This window comes from Trematomus bernacchii, unplaced genomic scaffold (genome assembly GCF_902827165.1).
Source record: "Trematomus bernacchii unplaced genomic scaffold, fTreBer1.1, whole genome shotgun sequence".
Classification (NCBI taxonomy): Eukaryota; Metazoa; Chordata; class Actinopteri; order Perciformes; family Nototheniidae; genus Trematomus; species Trematomus bernacchii.
Window position 1 is genome coordinate 38,009 of NW_022987624.1, and position 25,905 is coordinate 63,913.

At 39.1% G+C, this 25,905-nt stretch overlaps 2 protein-coding genes across 2 annotated transcripts in view; both read right to left on the reverse strand.

Moving 5' to 3' along the window:
- The window catches only part of LOC117484391 (extracellular serine/threonine protein kinase FAM20C-like), a 157,727-nt gene that overhangs the window by 17,575 nt on the left and 114,247 nt on the right, over window positions 1-25,905 (reverse strand). The gene's annotated exons all lie outside the window — the stretch shown is intronic.
- The window catches only part of LOC117484383 (dynein heavy chain domain-containing protein 1-like), a 125,061-nt gene that overhangs the window by 14,929 nt on the left and 84,227 nt on the right, over window positions 1-25,905 (reverse strand). Inside the window, 8 exon segments of the mRNA XM_034132840.1 lie at window positions 400-613; window positions 1,842-1,916; window positions 2,014-2,171; window positions 4,502-4,831; window positions 8,635-8,864; window positions 9,867-10,235; window positions 10,627-10,677; window positions 12,992-13,170. Of these exon segments, the coding sequence (XP_033988731.1) occupies window positions 400-613; window positions 1,842-1,916; window positions 2,014-2,171; window positions 4,502-4,831; window positions 8,635-8,864; window positions 9,867-10,235; window positions 10,627-10,677; window positions 12,992-13,170 (1,606 nt within the window).

The window sequence follows — 25,905 nt, forward strand, 5'->3', positions numbered from 1 at the left end:
GTTCAAATGTAAGAAGTAGAAAGTACAGGTATTTGGGTTCAACATGTAAGAAGTAGAAAGTACAGGTATTTGTGTTCAACATGTAAGAAGTAGAAAGTACAGGTATTTGTGTTCAACATGTAAGAAGTAGAAAGTACAGGTATTTGTGTTCAACATGTAAGAAGTAGAAAGTACAGGTATTTGTGTTCAACATGTAAGAAGTAGAAAGTACAGGTATTTGGGTTAAAAATGTAAGAAGTCAAAGTAAAAAGTCGTCAGAAAAATAAGTAGTGGAGTAAAGTACTGATACCAGAAACATGTACTTAAGTACAGTAACGAAGTATTTGTACTCCAATACTTCCCACCTCTGCTAATATTCTTCAATTAGTTCCTGTGTATTACATGTTGCCCTCTCCTCACCAGCTGTGTCTCCCTCCTCTGTGTTTGTGTCTCTGCAGGATCACAGAGTGGAAGACGGCAGTGTTCATTAACAGCTCCATGTCCTCTGAAGAGACTCCAGATAAAGATGGACGCTGTGTGAAGGAGTGAAGCTGCTGGAAGGAGAGGATCAGCTGCTCCTTCAGATCCAGGCAGGAGGAAACCACCAGAGGAAGAGCGCACACTCGCACGGACGCTGGGAGGAATTAAAGACAGAAGTTAAATTAATGGGGTAAAGAAATGTCACTGTCATTACTGAAATTAACATAATCATTTTGTATGTTACAAGTTTTCTGAAATGTTATGTTTAAGAAGCTGAGAGAGGAGAAATACATTTGGCGAAGAAAAAATCGTTATAATCTGACAAAATGTGTAATCTGACAAAAAGTCATTACAATCAAACAAAAGTCGTTATAACCTGACAAAATGTGTAATCTGACACACAAAAAAAATCTATATATTCTGACAGAAAATTGTTATAATCGGACAAAAGGTCGTTATAATCTGACAAAGTCGTTATAATCGGACAAAATGTGAAATAATCTGACAAAAAGTATTTATAATCTGACAAAAAATCGTTATAATCGGACAGAAAATCGTTATAATCGGACAAAAGGTCGTAATAATCTGACAAAAAGCCTATATTGGACAAAATGTGTAATAATCGGACCATTTTTTTAAATAATCGGACAAAAAAATCATTATAATCTGACAAAAAATCGTTATAATCTGACAAAAAAATCTTTATAATCTGACAAAAAAATCTTTATAATCTGACAAAAAAGTCGTAATTTTAAAATAAAAACATTTTTAAATATAAAAAAAAACAGGTCATTATAACTGAATCGTTTTAAAGAAAAATGCGTAATATTTGGAGGAACAACGGAGGTGGATTATTTCAGAGATGAGATATTGTAATCTTTTTTTTAAAAAGGCAAAATAATTTAGAAAGACGAGTAATGTAAAATATCTGGAGAAAAACACTTGTAATTTTTCACAATGTCAAAAAGTTTAAATATGTAAAGGAAAAACGTTGGGTTAATATTTGAGAAAAGGGCGAAATAAAGATAATATATATACAGTATAAAGATCTGGATTGTAAATGAATTCATGTTGTACACTGCAGGTGAACAGGGTAAAAACTGACAGATATCACCATGAAACTTCCCCTACTTCATTACTGACATTAACACAATTATCTTTTATATTACAAGTTTCCTCACAGGTTATGTTTAAATACACAAGTGGGGAGTTATGTAATGCTAACTGTTGGTGAGTTTAGCAGAGAGAGTTAGTGAAATAAACTCCTGGAGGTTTTTCCCACTAGTCTGAAAGAAGACATGTTATGGAAGCAAAATAACCCAAAATATCAAAGTGAGTTTCCTCTCTTTGTGAGATCAGTAATGGCAGTATATTAAATGCACCTGGTATGGAGGTAGATGTATTTTCCTGAGTTATAAACCACAGTCTGAAGCTCGGGTGAATCAGGCGTCGCTCCTCTGTGGGATTTATAAAAGGAAACACAGGTTATTATAAGCTTTTCTAATGAATAGCAACTGATAATAGAGCGATTTAAATGTTTGGTGGATTCCCTACCCCTTAAAGAGGAGATCAGCTGGTGGATGTGAGCGGTGACTTGAGTGTCCCATGTCTCCAGCAGCTGACAGTTATTAAACACCAGCCAGTGTCCGTCAGTAGCAGCTGTGTTCAGATGTGAGAGAATCACCTCTCTGTCAGCTCCAAAGGAAACGACTCTCACCTGAACCTGAAACACATTTGATGGGGTTTTACCTTTTATATTGTTGCATCGACTCAGTCGTCTTGTGTCTTATCTGTCAGAGAGAAATCATTATTTATTTTATTTTATTATCACACCTTTTACCTCCTTGCGTCGATTAACCTGATAACATGTTATATTTTGCTGCATGTACCTTTTAAAGCACTTTGAGCTGCATGTGTTGTATGAAAAGTGCTGTATAAATAAAGCTTTATTATTATTATTTATTATTTATTAAGGAAAACATCACCTGGTCAACAGGACTTACATCTATTACAACAGTTTATAGTGATCAACAGGCTTGGGGAGAAAGTGTGTGTTCCTGTATAGTGTGTGTTTCACAGTAGGATCTCACACCCTAAAACATTAGACTAAGACAGATATTATCACTATAAGCGTTTCCCACTGTAACTTCAAAACTGAACAAACTGTGTGGTACCTTATTGGGTTTTGAGATTAAACATGATTTCTGTACAATATACCGGGCATCCGGAAAGTATTCAATACGTATGTTTATGTGATATTTTAGTTTCTTTTTTTTATTCATTTGCAAAAATTATTTAAAAACTTTTTTTCACTTTGTCATTATGGGGTATTGTGTCTAGAATGTTGAGAAAACAAATACATTTAATCCATTTTGAAATATGGCTGTAACATAACAAAATGTGGAAAAAGTGAAGGGGTATGAATACTTTCCGGATGCACTGTATCTTTGGAACATCTACAATTCTTTATTGCGATAAATATTTGATTAATATAATGTTGGCAGCCATAAGCCATAACGAGAAGGTGTCTAACAATAAAACCCACAACTACAGGGGAATGGATCGGAATCGTAAAATAATTATATATAACATGGAAAAACTCATTGACCTAATTGCTTTTTCTTTCCCGTTTGTATTCCATAAAATGTAATAAATCAACAAAGATAAAGTTTAACTGTGTGTTACTGTGAGAAATAATCTATATATTGTGCCGGAAACTTTAAAGGGGACCTATCATGCAAAATGCACTTTTTGATGTCTTTTATACATCACCATGTGTCCCCGGTGTGTCCCCGGTGTGTCCCCGGTGTGTCCCCGGTGTGTCCCCGGTGTGTCAGGGAACTCACGCAGCGTCAGAAAATAAAACCCTCTCTCTTTTCCTCCGTACCCAAATCTCTAAAAACGGGGGAACAACGGAGCTGATCCAGATTTGCGTCCGATATGACGTAATATCTGAAATGTGGACCCACGGCCCTATCAGAAACGTTGCTATCAGAAACAATGCCCGACTGTTTTAGACGTAATATGGTCGGTGTTTACATTAGCATCGCTAACACTCAGAGCTAACCTGTACTGGAGAGCATGTGTGTGAAGAAGCAGGAAATAAAAAGGAACTCACCTTGTGGTATAACCGGCAAGAGAGAAAGCCTTTGAGCTCCATACTGTTTCAGAAAGAATCCTTGATAATCCATGATATGGCGTTTCATCACCGCAGTATTTAGTTTAGACAGTAGCTGCCGGGTCCCGCATGAGCTCAGACACCTCCTTTTTTGTTTTATCAATCTTTTTTTCTTTTTAAAGCTTTATACCAAAAATCATCAATTTAGAAACAGGAAGTGAAAGAGAGGGATATGAGGCATGGCTAGAATGGGTGATCTGTTTGGTATTTTGAGCAAAACACTTCATAGATATGCTTTTTATATATTTTTATATATCTGAGACCTATGCTATTGCCTAGAAATAGCATGATAGGTGACCTTTAAGGGACATGATTCACTGTCGTAGAGTTTTCCACGGACCGGATGTTGGCGACACCTTGGACTTCCGGTTTTACGATTGTTGTTGTTTGTAGCCTCACAGTAGCATGTAGCTAATAATATATCGTGTATGTGAATATAAGGAGAATGACGCGTGGAGTTACACACTAAACACACCGTCTCCAACTCTCACTCATTGACGCTGCATTACCACTATTATTATTTGTTTATGACCAATAAACATTAGAAGAATTGTATGATAAAAGGGATGTGCTATGGCTACGTCATCAGAGGACTACAGAAGAAGACCCGCCCACGTCGACGCCAGCCAATGAATGAAGACTACAATACTATATAACCAGATGTTAGAGAGAGACGCTCCCTTTCATTCATTCTACCGTAGACAGCTAACTGCGGTAAGTGGACTGTGGACCGGTGGACTGAGTGTCAGAACCACAGCTGTGTTCCCTTGTAAAAATATCATTGTATAAATAAACGCAGTTCACTTTTCGAGAAGCTTCCTGGTCTTCTTTAGACTAACTCTTGGTCTTCAAAACAAAGAACACAACATTACCTGAGTGTCTTCTCCACAGTGGGCCAGACTGTGAATTAATTTCAGAGGGTGAATGCTCGTCCTCTCCTCTCCTCTCTGATTGGGTGATGTGAGGATGACAGGCCCCTCATGTTTTCTCAGGAACTGATAGAGGGCTTTGGGGTTCCCGATGTACAGGGTCTCCCTCCCTCCCAGCAGGGGGCGGTGGTACACGGCCATGTCCTGGTTCAATCCCTGCAGACTGTGAGGGAGGAGGGTCTTCAGGAGGATCCCCCTCTGTATCAGTGACAGGTGGGAGTGAGAGCGGCAGGGAACGGGACCCGATACAGACGGGGGGTGATCACTGCTGGAAGAACGATTCAGATGATTCAGTAAAAGTATATATTGTCTGTGTGTATGTATACAGTAGATGTGTATGAGTATAAGTATTAGATAGATAGAATTGGAGGATAAAACCCTCTTCAATGGTGACTAGGGCTGTCCTGAATACCATTTTTCGGGCTCCGGATATTCGGTAGTAATCAGCAGCGAATATTCCGCGCGCACGGGGGTATAGTAATCCGCAGCGAATAATCGATGTATATCATGTGTAACGTTATTGTTTAAACAGCGGATAAAGCAGCTTCATCATGGCAACTGGACAACAGCTAAGCTAAGCTACTACCTACAGCATTCAGGTGACCTTTCAGAGTTGTTGTGCCACCGTGGTGGGCCAGTTTCATATTGCATATTTGGCACACTGCCTTCGTCGTCCAATTTAAAATGGTCCCACACAGCTGAAGTCTTCGGTATTTTGTTTTCAGGTGTGTGAAGCAAAGTGAAGCGTGACGTTCGCGTTCGTGGCGCTGTGAGTGAAAGCGATGTCAGGCGCCCAAGCTGAGATTGTATATATTTCCGTATTTTAACAGTGCAATTAAAAGTATAAATATAGAATAAGAATGTGGCAATTCACCTTTATTGATGGCATACATTTAGGAAGAAAAAAAAAGAATATCCGAATAACGAAATAGAAAACCGAATAGTAGGCCAACGACCGAATATTCGGATGTTCGGGTACAGCCCTAATGGTCACACACATTCAGAGCACACGAAATGAAATTTGACCTCTGCTTTTAACCCATCCTAGTAGGAGCAGTGGAGCAATGGGGTGTGGTGGGGGGGGGGGGTGTTAGGTGCCTTGCTCAAGGGCACCACGGCAGGGCCCAGGAGGTGGACTGGGACCTCTCCAAGTACCAGTCGTCACTGTATATGTACTTTTCTGATCAAAAATCTTTCTAATGCGTTTCGACAATGCATAACCAGTGTTTGTCATTTAGAGATGGAAAGCTAAATATATGCAACGCCTCGGACAGTCCTTTGTGCCTGTAGCCATCAGGCTGCTCGATCAGGGGCTAAACCCTGTTACCCGTTAATATTATCCAGGACTGTTCAAACATAAAACATGCGCTGTTTTTACAAGACTTTAACCTGCACTCACATCTGCACACTTATGTAAATATATTTAACATGTTCATACAAATGCTCAACTTTTACTGTGATATATTCTTTCAATAGTTACTTTATCACTTTATTTTTGTTGTATTATTATTTTAATTTTTATTCTATTTTATCTTCATTTTACCTTGTTTGAATCCTGTTTTTCACTCTGACCCTGTTGGTGCTATAAAAGCCCGAATTTCCCCCAGGGGATAAATAAAGTTCCATCTTAACTTATCTTATCTTAAAAGTACCAATACATTCAGGTCAAAATACTTCATTACAAGTAAAAGTCCTGCATTCAAAGTCTTAAGGCCCGGACACACCAAGCTGACACCAAAGAACTGACACAGACGGACCCCCGACTGTTGCGTCGCCTCGCGTCTCTGCGTTTTGGCCATGTGTCGCACTGGAACACACCGCAAAGACTTCAACCGAGCACGTACGAACTGCGCATGCGTGAGTGGCAATAACTCTCCTTACCAGCAGGCGGCGGTAGTGTGTATTCGTCATTCAAAAGAGGCAACCGGAAGACAGACTGCGTGATAACCGAGAGAAGAAGAACAGACTGCGTGATATAAACAACAAATAGCGTGTGCGTTCCATTTTCACTCTACAGCGAGAAGCTCACGGGGCTTTCCCCAACCTGTGTCGAGAGCTGGAGTTAAATGAAATCTCAGATTTGCTTTCTTAATAGTTTGTTTGGGTCCCTCACTTCCGTTTCGCTTCTCATGCTCTGATTCGCTAAGCTGAACAGCCAATCAGAGTGATTTCTTTTGCCGACAGCCTTTGGCCGACTGCCCACCGATTCGACATGTTGAATAGGTGGGTTTTTGGCCGAAAAGGTGTCGGCACGGCTGAAAAGACACGACGATGCGGGACACACCAATCTGAGTAGGGCGTGTCGACGCCCATCGACGGCCAAAATCGGCTTAGTGTGTCCGGGCCTTTACTAAAGTAAAAGTACAAAAGTATTATCAGCAAAACGACTTTGTAATATATAGATAATTCATTTCCATCAACAACTACTGTACAAATCCCCACTGCTTCAGTCGCCCGTGGCGTCCCCCAGGGCTCTGTACTTGGTCCCCTGCTCTTTATCATCTACATCCTGTTACTTGGACAAATCCTCCGTCTAGTTCGATTGTTACTATTACAAAACTACTTCCACCACCACACACTCACAACCTGCCTCACTGACATCTAACAATGGATGCAAAACAACTCTCTGAAACTGAACTGTGACAAATCTAAAATAATCATCATCATCGGCCCAAATTCACTAACACTCTCCAATCAGGACCTCTTTCTGAACATCGACTACACACAAACTCAAAGATTGACAATAAAGTTGACTTTGATTTTGAAAAAGTGTTCTTAAGTACTTGAGTTTAGTTTAGTGTATTTGTTTATAGTGTCGTGGACAGTCCCCATTAATCAACTGTCACAAAAAACAGTAAATGGGACAGCTTTAGCAAACATGGCTAATTTCCAGCTGTTGTCCTCGGCCAGATGATAATAGACACCTTTTTAAAATCACAACACATCAACAGCATTAGTTATAAAGAAAGGATGAAAGACAAGTAGATAGAGGCGAAAGGATATAAGAGAACAATAAAATGCAAACAACACACGTTACTACATACATGTCACATATAGCACATCACAATCACACAACAGAAACGAGGGGAAACATCCAGTTAATATACTTAGTTTCTTCCAGAGGTGGGAAGTAGTGGAGTACAAATACTTTGCTATTGTACTTAAGTACATGTTTCTGGTATCAGTACTTTACTCCACTACTTATTTTTTCTGAGGACTTTTTACTTTCTACTTCTTACATGTTGAACCCAAATACCTGTACTTTCTACTTCTTACATGTTGAACACAAATACCTGTACTTTCTACTTCTTACATGTTGAACACAAATACCTGTACTTTCTACTTCTTACATGTTGAACTCAAATACCTGTACTTTCTACTTCTTACATGTTGAACACAAATACCTGTACTTTCTACTTCTTACATGTTGAACCCAAATACCTGTACTTTCTACTTCTTACATGTTGAACACAAATACCTGTACTCTCTACTTCTTACATGTTGAACACAAATACCTGTACTTTCTACTTCTTACATGTTGAACCCAAATACCTGTACTTTCTACTTCTCACATTTTCCAAACAGGCTGGTTCCTTTAGTTTGAATGTGTGTTTGGTGGCGTGATCATTATTATTTAGAGTCATTGCGTGCCTATTGATTTGAACACGATCCGTGTATCCATCATTTCCTGGTCTTCTCTAAAGAAGAGGGACCAATGAAAACGTTGTCATGTTGCCGTTGTTCAGCATGGAAACATTCATTAGCTAACAATGACATTATTGTTCTATTAATATAAAGGGAGGTCAGGTACTCTTTAAAACAGCTGCTAGTTATGGGTACTTTTTACTGAAGTACATTTCAAAGCCCTCTTTACTTTTACTTGAGTAAAGAAGTTTAGTCAGTACTTCTACTTTCACCAGAGTATTTTTAAACACGAGTATCTGTTCTTCTACTTGAGAAAAGGATGTGTGTACTTTTGCTCTGGTCTCACACAAACTGTAAGACTGACAATAAAGTTGACTTTGAAAAGTGTTCTTAAGTACTTGAGTAAATGTAGTTTCTTCCCACCTGTGCAGGTACTCGTCCCACTGAGCGGGGGAGGAGCAGAGGGAGGAGATCAGTCCTCTGAAGGGGAGGATTCTCTCCAGGAGGAGCAGCTGGGGGAGGATGGGAGGCGGGATCCAACCCGGCAGGAGGGAGGAAATGGGAGGGAGGGAGCCCGCTTTTATTTTGGTGACAGGGAGTGGAACGTCCTGGAGGCCCCGGAGGAACACCGCCTTCTCCGCATCAGAGCAGAGCTGCTGGAGATAAGATATACTTTTATTATTTTGCCTGCACAATCCCCATGTAACCCATTCAACAATGACCTGCACTAAACTCACATATATACTAACTATACTATGCTTCTGAATTTTACACCATTTGGGAATTGTTTTTGGAATTCATAACAAACATGTGTCCCCTCTGTGGAAAGAGACTCTGAAAGTTTCAGGAACAAAGATTCTCTCTCTTTTTGATCCATTTCTATAAAAACCTGTCTGAAAATGAGCTCATCAGATTTTGGCCACTTGATGATGTCATAACGATGTTTTGTCTTGTGTAACCATTAGCCAATCAGCAACCAAGGTAACCCCCCCCCCCCCCCCACACCTTATCACCTGAATCTCCTCCTAGAGCACCATTGAGTTCTTTGTAACCAAATCTCTCTCAGAGGGGCGTGGGGAGGGGCTCCTTATTTTCATCTAAAGTAACAGACAGAGAATCAGCACTTTGGAAACAGGGCTGAAACAGAGGGGATTATGGGATGCTGCAATGATCTGTTTGGTGTTTCAGCCAATCAGAGACAGGGTCTGGATATATCTGAGACCTATAATATATTGATGAGAAACAGTATAATAGGGGACCTTTAATATAAAGTAAAAACGTTCAGTTTGGACTAAACCCGCTTGGTTCTTCATTCGAAGCTTCTGTTACACAACAAAGGCACCGCAGCATCAGGTCTAAAACCACCAGACTCAGAGACAGTTTCATCCCACAGGCCAGAAGACTGTTAAACACCTGAGCTAAGAACATTCATAACATTCATCTGTTTGCAACTTACTAATTATGTATCACTTGTATATAGACTCTTATGGCACTACTTCTATTCTACTTCACTGTATTTACTTGCACTATTGTATCTGTTGTATTGTGTTGCACTGTTGGAGGAGCCTGAGACCTCAGATGTTCATTGACATAACTACACTGTAGCTCAGCACACATGACAGTAAAAGCCTTGAATAAGTGAATAAGTGAATTACAGAGTGGTGTTGGAGCAGAGCGAGGGAGAGGAGGAGCTCCAGAGCAGGAAGATGTGCGCTGTAGAGACTCGGTCTGTAGTGATGCAGCAGCTTCTCCACCAGCCGGTTACTGAGCTCCACCTCACACCCCTCCACAATAAAAGCCTCCTGTAGTGCGGAGATGAAGCCCTGCAGGGGGAAGCAGTAATCAGAGGAGAGGCGGGACACCTCCTGTAGAGCCTGGTAGAAAGTAGAAGCCAGTTTCACCAGGTTTCTGGGGGCTTTCAGCAGGACGTCGTGGTGCTGAAGCTCCTCGCTGAGCAGCTGGAGGTCAAACTGAAGCTGCTGCATCGAATCCTGACTCACACACACCTCCTGATACACACACACCTGCTGAGACACACACACCTCCTGAGACACACACAATGAGAAAGTGTTACTTTATCTCTCACTAAACACGCTGATTTCTAACTTTACTCCAACCAGGCCACGTTAGAATAACCTTCATAGCACTTTCACACATTTTAAAACACGTCATTACAGCCAATATGAGCACAACGTCAACATTAAACTAAAACACATGCTATGAACTCACCAGATACACCTGACACACACACCTGCTGAGACACACACACCTGCTGACACACACACACCTGCTGAGACACACACCTGCTGACACACACACACCTGCTGAGAGACACATCTGCTGACACACACACACCTGCTGAGACACACACCTGCTGACACACACACACACCTCCTGACACACACACACACACACCTCCTGCAGCAGGGGGGAGTCACTCTGAAGGATGGAGTCCAGCAGAAACTCCTGGGACAAAATGAAGGAGAGACAACATGAGCAGCAAAATTGACCACTTTCTGTTTTTCTATAAACCACAAAGAGGCTTTCCTGTGATTCTCAGTTAGACATACATTACATTTCATTACATGTCACTTGTCACTTTTATCCAAAGCGACTTACATACTCAACCCACTGCACCACACGCCTCCCGTACAAACCGCACTGGGGCCTACGGAATCTTTTCCGCAAAGAAAACCCTAATACATTGCGATGTTCACCAGACAGTGTGTGTAAAGGAAGTGTGTGTAACATTTGGTGGGTTTTCGTGAATGTTAAGGACCCCAAAAGTGTGTGCAAAGACTACAAATAAAAATCGTAATAATAAGAATCCGAGCTATTTCAACTATGTGTCGACTACATCTCGTTGGGCTATCTGTTTCCAGCCCTGTTTCTGTGCTTTTTCTCTTTGCTAGCGAGCGAATACATTATACCCTAATAAGGAGCCAAAAGACAATAAGAACCCATCCTAACAGACAGAGGAACCGCTTCTTCTGTCCAACCACAAAACACATTTTCACTGATACACAAACACACACCTTCGAAGACTCTATCCACAAATTACTATAAAGATAAACTGATATTTAGATTTTATTAACACTAGAACCGCCAACGGGTAAATTTTACCCGCAGCTGTTTCCTGATTGTATGTAACTTTTTTTCAACAAAATATTCAAGTCTCCCAGTCTGTGACTTTTCCTGAAAGTGTGTTATGTAGCACCCTCTGTTGTTACAAATTGTCAATATGAAGTCAGATTGAAAAAAAGGCCCAAAAAATGGCCATTTATACCCATCAGCGCCAGCGGGTAATATTTAGCTCATAGAAAATGCAGTGATTTTCATGCTATTGATCTCCCGCGTAAACATAAACATGACGTGTTGCTATAGCAACGCCTGTTGTTTACTGCGGTTCCTTATAGATAGAGAGATAGTTAGTTATAGATAGATAGAGAGAGAGAGAGAGAAGAGGAGAGAGAGAGGAGGAGAATAGTTATTCTCGATCGCGAGAGAGATCGTTCGTTTATAGAGCTCGCGCGAGCGCGAGCGCGCGCGCTCGTTCGTTATCGAGCGCGCGCGCGAGCGCGCGCGACGCGAGAGCTCGTTCGTTCTCGCTCGCTCGCGCGCTCGCGCGCGCGCTCGTTCGTTCTCGCTCGCTCGCGCGCGCGCGCGCGCGCGCGCGCGCGCGCTCGTTCGTTCTCGCTCGCGCGCGCGCTCGCTCGTTCTCGCTCGCGCGCGCCGCCGCGCGCTCGTTCGTTCTCGCTCGCGCGCGCTCGTTTCGTTCTCGCTCGCTCGCGCGCGCGCGCGCGCGCGCGCGCGCTCTTCGTTCTCGCGCGCGCGCGCTCGTTCGTTCTCGCTCGCTCGCGCGCGCGCGCGCGCTCGTTCGTTCTCGCGCGCGCGCGCTCGTTCGTTCTCGCGCGCGCGCGCGCTCGTTCGTTCTCGCTCGCTCGCGCGCTCGCTCGCGCGCGCTCGCTCGTTCGTTCTCGCTCGCGCGCGCGCTCGTTCGTTCTCGCTCGCTCGCGCGCGCGCGCGCGCGCCTCGTTCGTTCTCGCGCGCGCGCGCGCTCGTTCGTTTCTCGCTCGCGCGCTCGCTCGCGCGCGCGCTCGTTTCTTTCTCGCGCGCGCGCTCGCGCGCCCTTTGCCCATCCACGTTCGCGATCTTTTACTTCATGCCAACTAGATATCTATGAAGCTGAGTCCCATTATATTGGTATAAGTTTCATCACTGTGCGATCAAAGCTCACTGTTAACCCTGTGTTCTAGTATGATAAATAAAAGAACATTGTACCTTGAAAATCAATGCATTCTAATAGCGGGTACATTTGACCCGTTGGCGGTTTTAGGTATACAGCGACCCCTGGCGGTTCTAGGGTTAACATAATACATAGTACATTTCATTTAAGAAGTGACTACCATTTCTGAATTTACGGGAGAGGATTAGGGCCACATGTGAATTGTATTTGGGATCTGACCAAAAGTGAGTCTTTTAAAAAAAAATTAAATGCTATTATTTTCAGAACATTTCAGAAAAAGTGACAATACTGACTTAAAAAAGGTTAAATTCACTATCAATTCAGCATTTACCAACAATTTGAATGATACATTGCTGCAGATTCACTTGTTGAATGACTTGTTGAATGACTTGTTGACAGACTTGTTGTATGACTTGTTGAATGACTTGTTGTATGACTTGTTGAATGACTTGTTGACAGACTTGTTGTATGACTTGTTGTATGACTTGTTGACAGACTTGTTGAATGACTTGTTGACAGTAAGTGTCTGCTCACCTGCTCTGAGATCAGTTTGTGCTCCAGCAGCTGTTTGTCACTCTGCAGCTGTGAGTGCCGACTCAGCAGTTTCTTCTTCTTGTTCTGCAGGAGCTGAGTCAGCATCAGCTGCTGGATCTCAGCTGAACTCAGAGAGAGGTCGAGCACAGCGACCAGGGAGAGGACGGAGGGATGGATCTCTGCAGGAAACAGAAAGGGAACCTGAGACACTTCCTCCAGATGAGGCTTTCAAAACATTTACTGTCAGATTGTGATTTTAGATTTCCTGTGCAATACTAGGGGTGGAGGAAATAATCGATACAGCATAGTATCGCGATACTTTGCGTGGCGATATTGTATCGATACACGGACGCCAAGTATGGATATTTTATGATATAAGCTGTAGCACATCTCTCCGAAAGATGGTCGTACACTTGACACGTTCTAATTTATTGAAAACTCCAAAAACCAACGTAAGAGCTACACAAAGACACAAAACAACAAATACATTTAAGCTTCATCCATGTGAGCATTACTTTAGAATACCATTCAACAAGTGAACTTCAAATAGTTAGCAAAGTTATAATACAGTATATAAACTAATTAAGACACAAAGCACATGTTTATGTTAACACTGACCTTGAGCCTCTTGCTAACACTTAAATCTAAACTTTATCTTTTGATATCGCCGTATTTAAATGTTGATATCTCCGTTAATATCTGTACTTTATCTCCGTTCTTTTTCTCTGTTTTTGCTTTGGGAACAGTAACTTCCTGCTAACAGCGCAACGTCGCCTTCAAGATAAAAGCATGTCTATATAAAACAGGAAGTTAAGACATGTATACAATTGCAATGAAAGTAACAAAAACATCTCCTTTTCAGGTTCAAAGAACACACATTGGGTTATTTACATAAACTATTCATATTGCAAATACATGTTTTAACCAGCAAGGGAAGACGGACATGGATATGACCCATGTGATCTGCAATATCGCAATATATCGCATCGCAATACTTAGCATATCGTAGAATCGCAATACTATCGGATCGTGGCTTAAAGGCATGCAAAATACACTTTTTGATGTATTTTATACATAACTATGTGTCCCCGGTGTGTCGGGGAACTCACGCAGCGTCAGAAAATAAAACCCTCTCTCTTTTCCTCCGTACCCAAATCTCTAAAAATGGGGGTACAACGGAGCTGATCCAGATTTGCATCCGATATGATGTAATATCTGAAATGCGGACCCACGGCACTATCAGAAACGTTGCTATCAGAAACAATGCCCGACTGTTATGGACGTAATATGGTCGGTGTTTACATTAGCATCGCTAACACTCAGAGCTAACCTGTACTGGAGAGCATGTGTGGGAAGAAGCAGGAAATAAAAAGGAACTCACCTTGTGGTATAGAGTGGCGAAGTCACGCCCATCTACTTCCGGTCCATGGGACCTTATTTCGGAAAAATTATGCATTGAAGTCAATGGAGAGAGAAAACTTATCTTTCGATCCCGTTTGAATTGTGCCATGAATTACACATATGATGTTTGTCAATCTTAAAAAAATAATTTCCATGTCAAAAAAGTCACAGTTTGTCGTAAAACTGTTGAAATATAAGACTATGAAAAATACGTAACTAGAAAGACTACAAATCCCAGAGTCGCGTAAGTGATGTCACAATTGTTTTCCTCCACTAAGAGATAGCTAAGATCAGCGCCATATAAATATAATCTATCTATATGGCGCTGGCTAAGATACAGATGGAGCCTCTTATTTTGGACCCCAGCATACAGCTTCCTGCCGACTGCCAGCCAGTTGCCAGCCAGTTGCCTGCCAAAGACCAGTATTCAGGAATGTTAGGCCCTCCCACTATTCTCCAATTTCAGGGTTTAACCAGGAGATGGCGCTATATATTAAATAACTAAGACTTAGTTTTTCACAATAGAAAATGCAGATATTATATAAAAAACTAAAGTTAAAATCTTGTTTTTAATGCCCCAAGAGCAATAACATCTTGTCACAAGCTTTTTGGAAGAAAAAGACTGACTCAAGAGACCTGTAGTTGACTAATTACAGGCCTCAATAAAGTTCTGCCATTGGTTGTGAAAAACAACGGTGGACATAGTGGAAAGTGAAATTGACATTGTCGAATTTAATAAAAATACAAAATAATGTATCTGTGTACGTGTTTTACTATGTGATCTGCACTTATCAAACATCTAATTAAGGCGAGACAACCCCAGGTGAATAGGGTATTTTTAACTTAAAGATATCAGCTAAATATTTCTCCAGTTAATTACTTACAATAAGGCAATTGTTTTTTGTATTACAAGTTTTCTGAAATAGCATGTTTAAATATCCAAATGAACCATTATCTCATGAAATATGCGCATATTTAACACATTTCAGGAACCGAAATCTGAACTTTGGATAAAGCCAGGATCAAAATTATTGTTTCATTTTGTAGTCATATTAGTATCTAAGGCTTTTACAGAAGGGATTTTGGATATCTCTTTGTATCACTCCATAAATCAGAAAATACTGTCAACAGCCCTAAAATATCAATTTTCACCATGTTTTTAGGTATAAAATGTTATATAATTCAGGCTATGAATTATATATGACCAAACCCTTCTGTAAAAGCCTTGATAATATTGATAGGAATATAACTGGAAGGTTTGGTGTATGTAACTGCTGAGTGATTCTACAATTTAGGGTACATTCCATGTCCATTGATGTCCATTGATGATAATTATAATTATTCTAACTATTTTCTTCAAAAATATCATATTTTGCCTATTATTGGAAAGCATGTTATAATATCACACAAACATTATGTGCATCCTATGCTTTATTTAGCTTGAAATGTGTCATGATGTTCTTAAATTGTCAGTTTTTGCTATGTCCGTTTTTCAGTTGAGGGTGTCTTGGATTCAAAATAATGAATAAAAACCATTAAAGTAAATTTAAAAAATGATTCATTTATTTCAAAAGTCTAAATACTAAAGAATAATAACATATTTTTAATTGATTTCCCCCTTTAAATAATTTAAATATCTTAATATATGAATGTCCGCAAAAGTTCTGTCAACTATGTTACTAACAGAACTTCCCCCTTTAACTCAAAAATTGTTTGTCCCAATACCATGTCACCAGCATCACATGATGCCATGTTCCTCTTTGGCAGACATTTTGAACACACTGTGGTGATTGTCCTCTACATTTTTACAATATTTTATGTATAATAGCACATGGTCAATTAATATACTCATTGACAATCAACAATGTTACGTACATTGTTATGGTTTACAATTGTTTAATGATTTTAATTCAATTATATGTGCAAATGTGATGTTAACCTGTTCAAGAAAATGACATGTGGTCATCCAGGCAAGGCCTACCATTGAAATGATGGGTCAAAATAGGGAAATTGTCAACTAGGTTACCCAGTACTGTAATAACTGTAGTAACTTAGTTGACAGGTAACCTAGTTGACAATTTGTACGACATGTAGACGTCATTACACATCATTATCAATGGAATTTTGCACTTCTGCCTTGAAATTAACATAGTGCTGATGGTTAATAATGTGTCCAGTCAACTATGTTATTTGCGTCAAATGTTTGACTTTCATTGTCAACTATGTTGCACCTCATTTTTTCAAATTTAAAATATCTAAAATAGTGCTTCTGATATCCTTTATAGTATAATGTATATCTACACAGGTTGGAGTTTTACATGACATCTCTTAAAACTATCAAAATGACCTGTATGGTAGTTTTATAATACAAAATATCCCTAAACTTAATGACAGTGCTGAACATATCACATGAAAAAACAAAACTTTAATACAATTATTTTTTAAACTTTAAAAAATCTTTGGATATATGGTAGAATAGACTCAAGAGCCTTTCAAATTTGATTTTACTTGAAGTGCAGGACTTAATCAAATGATTGTAATGACATCAAGTTTGTCCGTAACATAGTTGACAAACTGAGTAGTGAAAACATCCTTTCCCTTAAAATAAAAAAATATATAAAAATGTTTAAGCTTTGCAACTAGTGGATATGTTACACTGAGGAATATACTAACTTGAACCACTGATTGTTCTATCTATACATTTTATTTGGCATTAGTAAATAATTATGCACATTTACAGATATTTTACATGATATGAGTGATAACACGTGTTATAAGGGCTATTTCGCACAATAGGTGTGCCTTGAGATTTTTACTTGTCCTTTGGTGTGCCTTGGGCACAAAAAGTTTGGGAACCACTGCTGTAGAGAAATGTAAACGTTCACCATCCCCCACCCGCCTACTGTATGTTGCTTTTTGACATGTAAATGGGTAACTACCCCCCCTCTGAGTGAATACCTGTTGTACCTGTCCGGGGCTAAGCCCATAGGACGATGCTCTGATGTCATCACCCTCGCACATTGGTCATATGTTTACAAAAAACGATGTTAACACTTTCTCGTTCTTAATATATGCTATATTTAGGGTCGATATGTGTTGAATTTACTTTAAAATAGCAGATCACTGTGATTCACTTCTCCGCGGCTCCTCCGTGCAGAGAGGCACCCCCCCGTTGACAATTCACGAGCGTCTAACTCTCTCCCCCCTGTGAAGAGATATCACAGGGGGGGGTTGGGACACACACATTCCGATGGCCAATTCGTTTTAAACAAAGAGTGGGGGTGGGGGCTGGTGAACGGTATGGTCAATGTTTGTAAACACTGTGACATTTTGACTTTATTTGATCATTTCAGTTAAAAACTAACGTTCATATTTCATATTACTGTTTTGCCTGGCTGGACCTGTAATTTACAGGAAAGGAGTGCACGCTACTAAAGAGACACGCTACCATGGAAACCAAACAATGGTGTTGCTGTATTGAAGTCCGAGTGGAAACAGTCATATTTGGAGCGTTATGTTAGAATGAAACAGCGAGGTCGTGACTCACAAAAAAAAAAGTGTTACTTCACTAACTGTAAGCTTGTCACTCAGAGTAACCTACAGTTAACTTAACTGTTGGAAAAGAAAGATCAGAGTTAGGAGTGTGAACACACAGCTGAGAGCTGCCGTTTCATTCTGACTGTTTAAAAAACGGTAACAACGGACTATTTTTCTTAGCGGATGCATGTAAATTTAAATCAATACATAGAACTATGTTTTAAATCAATAAAAATATTTTCTAAATCCATAAAAGCATTTTAATTAATATTGGGAGTCATGTCGTTACTTTGTTGAGAATGTGGCCATGTAATAAGCGGGATAATTTGCAGCGACTTGGTCATTATGGGGAAAAATAACACCCAGGGATCAAGATCCCTCCGCGACGCGGAGGGATCAGTAATTTTTAGTGAATTACTGAGTTTAGGCACGTTAATAACATTTTAATGAAGTTGAATACAGTATATTCATATGTGTCAGTGATTTCATGTCAATTCGGCGAACATAAACGATTAAATTAGGATTAAAAATCGAGAGCCGGCTGCTGTTCGTTACGGTAACCCAACTAGGACACTTGACACAGTGGCTTTTGGCAAAGCACACAAAGAAAACAAAAAAAACCGAGAGAGATGAGTTATTGTTATTACAACGTGACTTCACTATTATTTAACAACTATTTTTATTGGGTTCTTTTATTTGGGGTTAAGTACATTGTCAGAATAAGTGAGAAATGGATTTAACTTCTGTTAGACAGCTATCATACTGAATAAATATTTATGCAAAAATGTATGGCATTAATAATGTATATCTAATTACATTTAAAAATGTATGGCATTAATAATGTATATCTAATTACATTAACTGTGAATGTCTTTAATTTTATTTAAAATGAAATAAAATTACATAAAACATTTTCCATAAAAAAGTTGATTCAAGAACAAATCAGTACTTTTCTTATATGACTATTATTGCTAAATTTGAAAGGTCTTTACCAGCTTTGGAATTATATATATATATATATATATATAGCACCTTCTGCCATCCCATCTCTACTGACATATGGATCTTAACAAAGATCCGCTATACATTAGTACCAGATATACTGTACACGGACATTTTAGTGAACCAGACCAGCTGTTTCCGCCGGGTCTTCGCTTCCCGGGCATCACGTTGTTTACAAGTGTGTTCAGATGCTAAATGACAAGTGCAAGTGACAATTGTTGTCGTCTTCTCTGTGAACGTTTTTTTCTCCGTTATTTTGCCATTTTCAGATTTAAATTTCGAGCGGAAAGCTAACCAGGAAGTAATAATTACTTAAGCGGAGAACGGAGAAAGTAAACGTTACAGCAGGCATAACAACAGCCGGTGTTTATTTTATTATAATATATATCATTTGTTTTAAAGCTCAATATATAGTTCTATCCGTGACATATGGATCTTAACAAAGATCCGCTATACATTAGTACCAGATATACTGTACACGGACATTTTAGTGAACCAGACCAGCTGTTTCCGCCGGGTCTTCGCTTCCCGGGCATCACGTTGTTTACAAGTGTGTTCAGATGCTAAATAAAAGTTTAGCTTGTACTTTTGATACCCCGCCTCTCGGCACCACAACATCCAGCTTACTGTATTTCACATGAGCGATGTCGAACATTGAAAAGTCCTTATAAAATCTCTGTTATTAGATCAGTACTTTTCTTATATGACTATTATTGACTTGAACACTGAGAATGTATTTATTAACTTCAGACATTTGAAATATTTGAAATCAGATGAAAACAAACTGTAACGGACCCTGCCGTGTTATCTATGATTACTATGCCTTACTGTACATTCATAATTTCAGCCGGAGGTAGGTGGTAGGCGTTGCGGAGGAGCAGATTGCGAGTGAGGTGCCTGTTCTAAACGAACTATTCCAGCTGTTATAAAGCATTAAATAAAAAGTAAGCAAGGAATACAGAATGTTTCGTTACGTAACTTTGTTGAGAATGTGGCCATGTACATGTAATACATGGGATCATTTGCAGCGACTTGGTCATTGTGGGGAAAAATAACACCCATCCTGATCGTTTCAATGAAGTTGAATACAGAATATTCATATTTGTCAGTGATTTCATGTCAATTCGGCGAACATAAACATCAATGATGATGATTAAATTAGGATTAAAAATCGGGAGAGCCGGCTCGTTCGTTTTTTCCGACTAAACAACATCTATTATTTAGAAGTTGATTTCACATGACTCCAGTGTGGAACCCCACTGCACCCCCTGGTGGATCAATGATCCATTGCAGCTGGCTTCACAATAATTAAATGTATTTATCATGGGGGCGGTATCAAGTCTGACTGGGGGCCGGCCGGCCATCACGGAACGTGCATGAACCGATCACGACCCTCGCACTTTAAACTGTCCAAAATAAGACGCTTCATCTGTAAGATCACTTTAACAAGATGCCTGTGTGCTTAGTACCAGGTTGTTATCATACCAGCAATGGGTCTTGCTCGTTCTTTTGCTTCCCGTCTGATGAAACGACCAGGAGTGGCTTGATCAAGTTAGCTACCTAGCTAGTAGCTAGCACGTTAGTTAGCATTACAGCCTTGTCATTTGTATTAGCCTTAACATGAAGTAACATTAAGTAACCCAAAATGTTAAACAGTAAGAGTAGTAGTCATATTTCGTGAACCCTTTGAAGAGTACTGTCACCGGTGTGATCATTCTATAATACACCATTTAAGCCCGGGGGAGAAATGCTAACGCTAACGCTAGCGATCTTCTCTACTTCATGCTATCTGCACAAATGGTTGAAATTAAAAAGACCAGGCAGTTCAGAGAGAATCAAAGGAAGGCAGGCAGGCAGCTTTGCATGACATTCTTCTGGACGTGTTTCATTGTGGTGATAGTGAGGGTAGTCAATCGTTTTGTTGACAAGACAGTAGTGACGGCCATCTTGGTGACGTGTGTGGTTGACCAGAGATGTAGTTCATTGAGCGTTTCACACAAACAAATGTGTTACTTCACAGTTTTACGACACATTTTATTTTTTTTGACTTGCAAAATTATCTTTTAAATTGACAAACATCATATGTGTAATTCGTGGTACAATTCAAACGGGATCGAAAGATAATCTTTCTCTCTCCATTGACTTCAATACATAATTTTTCCGAAATAAGGTCCCATGGAGGTCCACCGGAAGGGGAGGGACTTCGCCACTCTATAACCGGCAAGAGAGAAAGCCTTTGAGCTCCATACTGTTTCAGAAATAATCCTTGATAATCCATGATATGGAGTTTCATCACGGCAGTATTTAGTTTAGACAGTAGCTGCCGGGTCCCGCATGAGCTCAGACCCCTCCTTTTTTATTTTGTAAAGCTTTATACCCCAAATCATCACTTTTGAAACAGGAAGTGAAATAGAGGGATATGAGGCATGGCTAGAATGGGTGATCTGCTTGGTGTTTTGAGCAAAACACTTCATAGACATGTTTTTTATATATTTGTATATATCTGAGACCCATCATGCTATTGCCTAAAAATAGCATGATAGGTGACCTTTAAGTATCGTGATAGAATCGTATCGTGGGGAGCCTGGTGATTCCCACCCCTATGCAATAAGTTTAAAAAGCTACTCTAAAATATCTCCTACTTACCTCATTCAAGTATTACAATATATCAATGACTTCACTTAGCAAATAGAGTAAATCATTCATGAATTAATTAAATGTAGAGGCAAGGCGAGACACTGCAGGAACATGTGTAAGGTGGAAAATGGGAACATTACGACACAGAGAAAGTTAAAATGCTGTCATGATCCAAACACGCCCATCTACTTCCGGTCCATGGGACCTTATTTCGGAAAAATTATGCATTGAAGTCAATGGAGAGAGAAAACTTATCTTTCGATCCCGTTTGAATTGTGCCATGAATTACACATATGATGTTTGTCAATCTTAAAAAATAATTTCCATGTCAAAAAAGTCACAGTTTGTCGTAAAACTGTTGAAATATAAGACTATGAAAAATACGTAACTAGAAAGACTACAAATCCCAGAGTCGCGTAAGTGATGTCACAATTGTTTTCCTCCACTAAGAGATAGCTAAGATCAGCGCCATATAAATATAATCTATCTATATGGCGCTGGCTAAGATACAGATGGAGCCTCTTATTTTGGACCCCAGCATACAGCTTCCTGCCGACTGCCAGCCAGTTGCCAGCCAGTTGCCTGCCAAAGACCAGTATTCAGGAATGTTAGGCCCTCCCACTATTCTCCAATTTCAGGGTTTAACCAGGAGATGGCGCTATATATTAAATAACTAAGACTTAGTTTTTCACAATAGAAAATGCAGATATTATATAAAAAACTAAAGTTAAAATCTTGTTTTTAATGCCCCAAGAGCAATAACATCTTGTCACAAGCTTTTTGGAAGAAAAAGACTGACTCAAGAGACCTGTAGTTGACTAATTACAGGCCTCAATAAAGTTCTGCCATTGGTTGTGAAAAACAACGGTGGACATAGTGGAAAGTGAAATTGACATTGTCGAATTTAATAAAAATACAAAATAATGTATCTGTGTACGTGTTTTACTATGTGATCTGCACTTATCAAACATCTAATTAAGGCGAGACACCCCAGGTGAATAGGGTATTTTTAACTTAAAGATATCAGCTAAATATTTCTCCAGTTAATTACTTACAATAAGGCAATTGTTTTTTGTATTACAAGTTTTCTGAAATAGCATGTTTAAATATCCAAATGAACCATTATCTCATGAAATATGCGCATATTTTAACACATTTCAGGAACCGAAATCTGAACTTTGGATAAAGCCAGGATCAAAATTATTGTTTCATTTGTAGTCATATTAGTATCTAAGGCTTTTACAGAAGGGATTTTGGATATCTCTTTGTATCACTCCATAAATCAGAAAATACTGTCAACAGCCCTAAAATATCAATTTTCACCATGTTTTTAGGTATAAAATGTTATATAATTCAGGCTATGAATTATATATGACCAAACCCTTCTGTAAAAGCCTTGATAATATTGATAGGAATATAACTGGAAGGTTTGGTGTATGTAACTGCTGAGTGATTCTACAATTTAGGGTACATTCCATGTCCATTGATGTCCATTGATGATAATTATAATTATTCTAACTATTTTCTTCAAAAATATCATATTTTGCCTATTATTGGAAAGCATGTTATAATATCACACAAACATTATGTGCATCCTATGCTTTATTTAGCTTGAAATGTGTCATGATGTTCTTAAATTGTCAGTTTTTGCTATGTCCGTTTTTCAGTTGAGGGTGTCTTGGATTCAAAATAATGAATAAAAACCATTAAAGTAAATTTAAAAAATGATTCATTTATTTCAAAAGTCTAAATACTAAAGAATAATAACATATTTTTAATTGATTTCCCCCTTTAAATAATTTAAATATCTTAATATATGAATGTCCGCAAAAGTTCTGTCAACTATGTTACTAACAGAACTTCCCCCTTTAACTCAAAAATTGTTTGTCCCAATACCATGTCACCAGCATCACATGATGCCATGTTCCTCTTTGGCAGACATTTTGAACACACTGTGGTGATTGTCCTCTACATTTTTACAATATTTTATGTATAATAGCACATGGTCAATTAATATACTCATTGACAATCAACAATGTTACGTACATTGTTATGGTTTACAATTGTTTAATGATTTTAATTCAATTATATGTGCAAATGTGATGTTAACCTGTTCAAGAAAATGACATGTGGTCATCCAGGCAAGGCCTACCATTGAAATGATGGGTCAAAATAGGGAAATTGTCAACTAGGTTACCCAGTACTGTAATAACTGTAGTAACTTAGTTGACAGGTAACCTAGTTGACAATTTGTACGACATGTAGACGTCATTACACATCATTATCAATGGAATTTTGCACTTCTGCCTTGAAATTAACATAGTGCTGATGGTTAATAATGTGTCCAGTCAACTATGTTATTTGCGTCAAATGTTTGACTTTCATTGTCAACTATGTTGCACCTCATTTTTTCAAATTTAAAATATCTAAAATAGTGCTTCTGATATCCTTTATAGTATAATGTATATCTACACAGGTTGGAGTTTTACATGACATCTCTTAAAACTATCAAAATGACCTGTATGGTAGTTTTATAATACAAAATATCCCTAAACTTAATGACAGTGCTGAACATATCACATGAAAAAACAAAACTTTAATACAATTATTTTTTAAACTTTAAAAATCTTTGGATATATGGTAGAATAGACTCAAGAGCCTTTCAAATTTGATTTTACTTGAAGTGCAGGACTTAATCAAATGATTGTAATGACATCAAGTTTGTCCGTAACATAGTTGACAAACTGAGTAGTGAAAACATCCTTTCCCTTAAAATAAAAAAATATATAAAAATGTTTAAGCTTTGCAACTAGTGGATATGTTACACTGAGGAATATACTAACTTGAACCACTGATTGTTCTATCTATACATTTTATTTGGCATTAGTAAATAATTATGCACATTTACAGATATTTTACATGATATGAGTGATAACACGTGTTATAAGGGCTATTTCGCACAATAGGTGTGCCTTGAGATTTTACTTGTCCTTTGGTGTGCCTTGGGCACAAAAAGTTTGGGAACCACTGCTGTAGAGAAATGTAAACGTTCACCATCCCCCACCCGCCTACTGTATGTTGCTTTTTGACATGTAAATGGGTAACTACCCCCCTCTGAGTGAATACCTGTTGTACCTGTCCGGGGCTAAGCCCATAGGACGATGCTCTGATGTCATCACCCTCGCACATTGGTCATATGTTTACAAAAAACGATGTTAACACTTTCTCGTTCTTAATATATGCTATATTTAGGGTCGATATGTGTTGAATTTACTTTAAAATAGCAGATCACTGTGATTCACTTCTCCGCGGCTCCTCCGTGCAGAGAGGCACCCCCCCGTTGACAATTCACGAGCGTCTAACTCTCTCCCCCCTGTGAAGAGATATCACAGGGGGGGGTTGGGACACACACATTCCGATGGCCAATTCGTTTTAAACAAAGAGTGGGGTGGGGGCTGGTGAACGGTATGGTCAATGTTTGTAAACACTGTGACATTTTGACTTTATTTGATCATTTCAGTTAAAAACTAACGTTCATATTTCATATTACTGTTTTGCCTGGCTGGACCTGTAATTTACAGGAAAGGAGTGCACGCTACTAAAGAGACACGCTACCATGGAAACCAAACAATGGTGTTGCTGTATTGAAGTCCGAGTGGAAACAGTCATATTTGGAGCGTTATGTTAGAATGAAACAGCGAGGTCGTGACTCACAAAAAAAAAGTGTTACTTCACTAACTGTAAGCTTGTCACTCAGAGTAACCTACAGTTAACTTAACTGTTGGAAAAGAAAGATCAGAGTTAGGAGTGTGAACACACAGCTGAGAGCTGCCGTTTCATTCTGACTGTTTAAAAAACGGTAACAACGGACTATTTTTCTTAGCGGATGCATGTAAATTTAAATCAATACATAGAACTATGTTTTAAATCAATAAAAATATTTTCTAAATCCATAAAAGCATTTTAATTAATATTGGGAGTCATGTCGTTACTTTGTTGAGAATGTGGCCATGTAATAAGCGGGATAATTTGCAGCGACTTGGTCATTATGGGGAAAAATAACACCCAGGGATCAAGATCCCTCCGCGACGCGGAGGGATCAGTAATTTTTAGTGAATTACTGAGTTTAGGCACGTTAATAACATTTTAATGAAGTTGAATACAGTATATTCATATGTGTCAGTGATTTCATGTCAATTCGGCGAACATAAACGATTAAATTAGGATTAAAAATCGAGAGCCGGCTGCTGTTCGTTACGGTAACCCAACTAGGACACTTGACACAGTGGCTTTTGGCAAAGCACACAAAGAAAACAAAAAAAAACCGAGAGAGATGA